The sequence below is a fragment of the Oreochromis aureus genome, linkage group 2, assembly GCF_013358895.1.
Source record: "Oreochromis aureus strain Israel breed Guangdong linkage group 2, ZZ_aureus, whole genome shotgun sequence".
Classification (NCBI taxonomy): Eukaryota; Metazoa; Chordata; class Actinopteri; order Cichliformes; family Cichlidae; genus Oreochromis; species Oreochromis aureus.
The window spans coordinates 5461568-5469155 of NC_052943.1; the positions used below are offsets into that span (position 1 = coordinate 5461568).

The 7588-nt window shown below is 39.6% G+C and overlaps 1 protein-coding gene across 1 annotated transcript; it reads left to right on the forward strand.

Moving 5' to 3' along the window:
* Positions 1-3941: 3941 nt before the first annotated feature.
* eif4ebp3l (eukaryotic translation initiation factor 4E binding protein 3, like) lies at positions 3942-7588 on the forward strand. The gene is made up of 3 exons (XM_031733357.2): positions 3942-4357; positions 5828-6004; positions 6987-7588. The coding sequence occupies exons 1-3, from the start codon at positions 4225-4227 to the stop codon at positions 7013-7015; spliced, it is 339 nt and encodes a 112-aa protein (XP_031589217.1). The 5' UTR covers positions 3942-4224; the 3' UTR covers positions 7016-7588.

Consider the following 7588-nt stretch of genomic DNA (forward strand, 5'->3'; position numbering starts at 1 on the left):
AAACACAGTGTGTACAATTCTAACAAGTTTGAAAGTCAATCTTGGCTACATGCAAAATCAGTATACACACATACATGGTAATAGAGTCAATGAATTGAAAGCAGAGATTGTATTTTAAGCTTTAAAGTCAATATTTGACATAATCACCAAAACTCTCTTAGTCAGATTTCTAGACATTTCTTTAGTCTTCAGGAATAGTTCCCCAGGCTTTTTGAAAGAAGTTCAAAATTCTTCTTTGGATGTTGACTGCATTTTGTTCTGTTCTATATAAAGATGATCCCACACTGCTTCAATAATGTTGAAGTCAGAGCTCTGGGGAGGCCAATCCATGTCTGATATTGTTCATTGTGTGTTTTTCTATCCAGATAAGATTTTACTGCATTGGCAGTGTGTTTGGGATCATTGTCATGCTGAGCAATGAAACTGTTGCCAATCAAATGTTTTTCAGATGGTATTTCATGATGGATCGAAATGTGATGGTACTTTTCTGAAGTGATCATTCCACCCCAAGAAGAGTGCCTGACATGCAGCCCAAAACCATCATAGAGCTTCCACCATGCTTTACAAATGGCTTGAGATACTTATTGTTGTACCGCTCTCCTGCCCTCCTCTGTACATAGGGACAACAATTTGAACCAAAACTTTCACATTTGGAAACAGACCTGTTGCCATTGATTTTCAGCCTACTCCTTGTATAATTTGGGATATTATAGCAGTCAGACGTTGCACACGGATCCCACAGGCTTGATTTATTTTTTATTTTTTTTCCATCAAGGACATGACTTTCAGGTACTGCTCACCTGCTGTAGTCTTTTTTTTTTCTGTTGGAGCCTACCACTTCTTCTTTTGTCCTCTGCATTTCCAGTTTCCTCAGATTTTCTAAGGTCAACATATGCAAGGTTTTCAGCTAATAGCTGTTTGAGAATGACCTTACTGGTCCGAAAGATATTTGTTAAACTGTGTTAACTTTGATGCTCTATGCTTAGATAAGTTATAGGTCAGTGTTGAGTGTCTTAACAAACAAAAATTATTCATTTGAAAATGGTCAGATACACAAATTGGACTGAAAATGATTGAAAAAGCAGACAATGTCTAAAGAAAAATGTGACAAAAATCCTTCAGAAAACCTGAAGAACTATTTTTTAAAACTACTTTAAAAAATTACAAAAATGTCTAACTCTTTGTAATTTTACATATAAGATATACTTTTGTGTTTGACTCTTTTGTTCCTCCAAGCCACAGGTGTCAAACTCTAGTCTTCGAGGGCCAGTATCCTGTAACTTTTACATGTGTCCCTGCTGCAACACACCTGAATAAACTTAGTAGGTCATTAGGGAGACTATAGAACTTAACTGCATGCTGAGGTAGCAATTCAGCCATTTGATTCACGTTACAGCAGCTAATGAATGAATGAACATGGTGCAATAAAAGTATTTTTAAAAGTACATTTTTCCAAACACTTAAAATTTATTTAAATTTACTTGAGTAGGATTAGTGGTTGCCACCTCAGCATGCAGTCAAGACCTATAGTGTCTTGCTAATGACCTACTAATGTTATTCAGGTGTGTTGGAGCAGGGACACATGTAAAAGATTCAGGATACTGGCCCTCAAGGACTGGAGTTTGACACCTCTGTGTCTAAGCAGTTGCACCAATGAGAATGCACCACGTTCCTGCTTGTAGTTCCTCGCGAAGGCTTTGGAAATGATACTTCCAAAACACCATTCAACCAGAACGTTAGAGCATACATGAGTCAGGCTGTTTCCACAACCGCTCAGCTGTCGGGGGCTACAAATATGATGTAAACAGAAGATTCTGAGCAATCCTCCCTTATGATAAGGTCTGGAAATCATGAGCTGCACCTTTCTGTAGTATTTCGCAAGAATGAATGAAAAAACGTACTGGAAAGCGCATATACCTTGGAGGTTTATGCAAACCATAATCTTGTCATTCCTGTTCTCCTTGGTACCTGGAATAGAGGGATGTGTTATGCAAACATGAGTTCCATGTGTGTAACCAATGAATCATAGAATGCTAACACATGCTAACCTAATAGTTAGCACGTGTTGTCAGGGAAGTTTGTGTAATGTTAATTCACAAACTCAAAGTCAGTTAATGAGTTTATTGTCGGATCACTGACACCACACAAAGCCCCAGTTTCTTTGTGACAAAAACCTTAAAGTAACAAGTGCCCCGAGATAAACTGGTTCAGGCCATCCTCTGCAGGTCACAGATGAAAGCTGGATTTCAAAGGCGTAACAATCTCCGTAGCTTTTCCTTTAAACATTCAAACACAATCTCTAAAAGTGATTTCATCAAATTGCTGCTAGGGTCACTTCATTAATGTGGTCAAATTAATTTGACATCCTAAAATTATTCTGAAGTTAAACCTGATTCCTAGGATGTTTATTTTAAACATCAATGCAATACTGGAGTAGCGCTAAAAAAAATTTCAGTTAAAACACCCAGACCAGTCATTGAAAAGTTCCACACACATTTAATATGAACAAATTGTTCATGTTAATGTCGCCCTCAAGTGGTCAGTGAAGTAGCAGATGGGGTTAATGAGGTTCAGCTGCTTTGGTGTTAATGAAATTAAGAGCAGCAACAATGACACAAACCAGACTTAATGAAATTAAGAGCAGCAACAATGACACAAACCAGACTTAATGAAATTAAGAGCAGCAACAATGACACAAACCAGACCTGGACCCTACAAAGGTCGCACAGATAGGCCAACTCCTCCAGTGCAGCTCATCAATAAATATCATTGGTATGTCTCCGAGCACAGACTCAAGAGCGTGGAGGAGATCCCAGGAAACAGGCAGTTACTATAAGAAAGATTTTTTTTTTTAATTTAAAAAGTGTTCTTTGTGTTAACGTCAATGTCGCCCTCAAGTGGCTGAAAAGTAGGAGAAAATGTTTTAAAACAAATAAAATAAAACCAAAAGGAAAGTCAATCTGTCAAATAAAACTACAAACAAATAGGTCACTTTAAAGGAGTCCTGATTAAACCGATTTAATGCCAACTTTATTTCTCTCTTTTGTGTACATATTCTATTGGAAATACAGGTTTATTTATGCATCTGTTTATGACTAACTGGCCAAAGGCTAGAAATTTCCAGACCAATGGGAAATCTGTTTTGCTTCTCTATTTGCTCAGTTAATCCACTCCACGAGAATCTTTATTATTCATAAATGTAATAAAATAAAACGCAAGCAACACAAGTGGGTAAATAGACAAATGTATAACTATATGCATCTAATGTATCTCCCAATTACAGAAAAAGTAAATCGCGTAACCCTTATTGATACTTACTGCTGGGATTGATCAGAGCTCTGCTGATTCGTGCTAGACGTGCACACTTTGTTCCAAAACACTGAAACGGGTAAATATATCTCCACATAAACCTATAAATAATATAGGACATGTTTGGGTAAATGAAATGTTGGAGAGTAATAATGCATTTCCTGGTTAAAGGAAACTTAAAACAGAGATGACTGTAACCCGTATAGACGGTGCTGCTGTTATTGATCAGAGATCTGGAGGTGCCACGTGAGAGACGTGCACACAGTGTCTCTACTCCAAACATGAAGGCATGGTACTAACACACTGACACACATGTAGGGGGCAGTGTTGCCAAGTGATTGACAACCACGAGGTGGATGCGTGGTTTGTGAACCAGATGAGCCCTGTCCAGGTATTCTCGCGGGAACTCGTGTTATTTCTATCCAGTATATGGCTATTTTAAGACCATTCGTTTACAGAGAGAAACTAACGCCATTCATTGGTAATAATACAATTCCCACTATTTCCCCCATGGGGTAAACTGACAGCGATAGAGTATGGGATAAATCGCTCTTTTTACTCATTGTCACCGCCCTCGCGGACTGTCGTTTGGGGATAAACATTCGTACCCAATACACGTTGTCCCACGTGCCTGATAGCTACTGCACAAAAACATGACGGCTGGCTGCTGCAGACTCGGGTACCACAAATGCAGAGCGTAGCAGCGTTTAGAAGCTGGTTGTCGTGACAGACCTTAAAACTTTGAGTTTGCTTTAACTCTTAGTTTGCAGGTGAAGCTTGTAAAACTTTACGGTATCTTACGTAGTTTTGGCCGTGAGGAAAGCTGTGGGGAAACTTGTATTTACGAGTTTCGGGGCTAAAGAAACAAAGAAAGTCGCTAGCACTTTTTAAAGCAGTAGTCAGGCCAGAATTAGCATGTCGGTCGACGCAAATCAGGTTAAAAGCCGTCCTATCCCCACCAGGGTGCTCACCCTGAAGGACTGGTCCCAGCTACCAGACTGTTACAGCCAAACACCCGGGGGTACCCTGTTCTCCACCACGCCTGGAGGTAAGAAAACTGCACTGTGTTGTGTTTTTGTGTGTTCTCAATTAATGTTTTCAGGACTGAACGGGCAGAAAAAGGGAAAAACCCTCCAAAAGTTCGACTTTTGCTGGAAACTAATGGCTTGTACCTACGTCCAAACAGTCACGCATCATCTCTCGCGATAGGTTGCACGCGACAACAGCCGATAAAAAGTGTCTGATGTAATATTGGTTTCCCCTAACGTCAATAAAAACAGCCCTCGCACTTGCTCGAGACCAAAAAGTGGACAAAGATGGGGCCCCTGCCTCGTTTGTAGATTGAGTGCATGCTCATAGGAGGCCACAGCCCCGTATGTTCACGAGTGTGTTTTACCTGCATCGAGTTGGTTAATACTTTAACGTCGGTGTTTTGTTTTGTTTTTTATACACGTATAACTACATACCTATTGGGTTCTTAGTTAGACTTGTATTGGTAAGGCTTGTAACAACAATGCCCAATGTGACAAACGCAAACACGGTGGTCTGATCAGTGACTTGTTGCAGCGTCAAACTTGCTGATTGTTGTCTCAAACACAACACGCCCAGTCTTAACTCGTGACTTTTGGGGTGTATGTGTCTTGCTGCCAGAAATGCAGAGTGATTGGCCTTCGCAGTGGTGGAGGAGCGGGAGGCCGTCCTATCCCTGCTCCTCTCTGTTCTGCATTTGAGGAACAGTAGAGAACATTCTGTACATTTTGAAGGGGGAGGGGGTGAAATGTGTAATGCATGGTGGAGTGTAAACATTTCAAGAAAAAGGCCTAAAAATGGATGCCAAAGGACATGTGATAGGATGTCGTTACTGAGTTTTGACTTGAGTTACACTTTGTATAATGACACATTAAATTATACACACCCTATTGGGGTCAGAGCTTGTGTTGCTGACCCCCTTTTTCACATGTAGCTGCACGGCACAGTCGCTGCTTTCACTATAGGTTGCATTCCAGCCCCCTTCCCCTGCCCCATTTCCCTTTGCTTTGCTTCCCTTTGTCTAGGATGAATTGCCCGTAAGTCTGTTATTCAACGTGTTTTTCCTTGTAGATGGTGCAAACTCCATTTTAAAAGAAAAATAAGTACTTTTAGGTTCATTCATAAGCATTTAATGTCTGCTGCGTATGTAACAGCTTTTACTGAGTCAAAATATGAAACATGTGGGTTTAATCTGAAAGCATCTTGCTTCAAAGTGAGAATGTTTTGTGGTTTGATTTCTTAGAATTCCTAGAATTACTGTGACGGCTCTAAACACTCCCCATTGTGTGCGCACAACACTTTCCTCTCTTAAATCCCCTCCAATACAGAATAATATTGTCCAACTCTCCAGATGTGCACCTTGGATCACTGTAAAGGGGCTTGAGTTATAACTAGGCTGCAGTTTGAGCTTGTGGAAGTCCAGCCTTTGTTCTGTTGTTTGACTCTTTGTTTTGATTTTACCCCCACCCCCCCCAAAAAAACAACATAGGTACCCGCATCATCTATGACAGGAAGTTCCTCCTGGATTGTCGAAATTCTCCTCTTGCTCGGACCCCCCCATGCTGTCTTCCCCAGATCCCAGGGGTAACTATACCAGCCACACACTCTACGGGGAAGTTACAGGATCTCAAAGAGGAGGAAGAAGAGGAAGAGAAAGACATTGCAGGTAAATGTCTTGTCTTCTGTCTTGTACATATAAGATTCATTTATGTCATCACAACTTGTAATGTAGAATTTTATTTGGTACATATTGAGTCTCCTGAAAGTCCAGAATCCTTATTCTTCCCTTTATCTGTGAGAATGATGTCAGCCAACACAACTTTATCAATCTGAACACTCTGGATAAACAGTGTGAGGAAAACAAATAGAGTTCAATAATTTGTTTTGCAATGTGCACTATGGACAGAAGTCAGAAAGTTGTGTGAGATGATCATATGTTAAGGATATCGTTTTCTAGGCCAGGAGAATAAAACAACTCTAGAAATGAGCATTTAAACGAGTGTTAAGCCTGAGCTTGTGACTCACTGGGATTACTTGTACAAACACAGCCAAAGATTCAGATAATGAGGTCAGTGTTTAATGTGAGTGTCTGCCACTGTAACAAGATGAGGAAAAGCATCATACGTCCACTTTCTTTTTTTAGTTTAATGTCTTTTGGTAAACAACTTGACTTTTTTTTTGTTTTGTTTTGTTTTTATTGATTTCCGATTAGAATATTGTGACTTGCTAGAGATAAAGTCCCTTATTTTGGCAACAAATCCTCTAGTGGGGCTTATTGTGACCAAAGGTTGGGTTCACAGATTAGTCATTTGTTATTGCAGCTATCAATCTGCCCTCCTCCATTCCTCCTGTCAAACTAAAGACCATGAGGATTACACGTGACCCCTGCCCACTTGTCTCCTTGTTTGTGTTGGTAAAAACACCCAAGACATGCCGTGGGTCTTGTTTTTATGTTCTACGTCCTTGGTTTGTCCGTGTGTTTTCGCCCCCTTGATGGTTTCCTTTGCAGTGATAAGAGCTAGTTGGTTCTCTTCGCCATTGTCGGTTAAGGTGTGGCTGCAACCACACAAATAAGTTGATGGCAGATTGTCAAATCTCACCATTTTTAATCTCAACTGTTTTGTTTTGTGCTTCTTTTTTCCCAACAGATGACAACCAGTTTGAGATGGACATCTGAGCCGCAGTATTACCTCCTGTGGAGATATTTGTTAAAATGCCTCCAAGGTCATCACTGACCATAACACATTACAAATGAAGCTTTTTCACTTTTTTTTTTTTTTTTTTTTTTTTAAACATAAAAGCTTTTGTCAGGAATTAAAGAATGAAAGCATGAAAGTAGGGTGCTTTTAACCCTACAAGTGTTTATTGTACTAAATGGGTTGTTTGGTTGCTGATTCACTTCAGAACTGTAGCAGGATTAAAAAAAAAAAAATCCATTTTGATTTCACTTTTTAAAATCTTTGTAAATAAGAAACTTGTACTATGTTGCTTTTTTTTTTTTTTTTTTTTAAAGTTGAGGGACTATAAGATGAGTATACCAAGACATATGAAGTTGGTATTTTCAATGCATGCATCAGTTATGTTTTTTTTGTCCCGCCCCTAAAAAGAAAGGTTAACTTTCTTTGTTTGGTAGACGGGTGTCACCTAACATTGTGGGGGTGACTGCTGAAATTCAGGTCCTACTTTGTTTTGTATTGAGGAAGTGATGGAATGTGAAGAAATTCAAATAAAGGCTGTGAAAACTGTCAAA

Bases quoted from the DNA above. Each gene is read 5' to 3' on its own strand.
- eif4ebp3l (XM_031733357.2), top strand. From the start codon at position 4,225: ATGTCGGTCGACGCAAATCAGGTTAAAAGCCGTCCTATCCCCACCAGG. The intron at 4,358-5,827 runs GTAAGAAAACTG...AAAACAACATAG, and splicing joins GTTCTCCACCACGCCTGGAG to GTACCCGCATCATCTATGAC. The intron at 6,005-6,986 runs GTAAATGTCTTG...TTTTCCCAACAG, and splicing joins GGAAGAGAAAGACATTGCAG to ATGACAACCAGTTTGAGATG.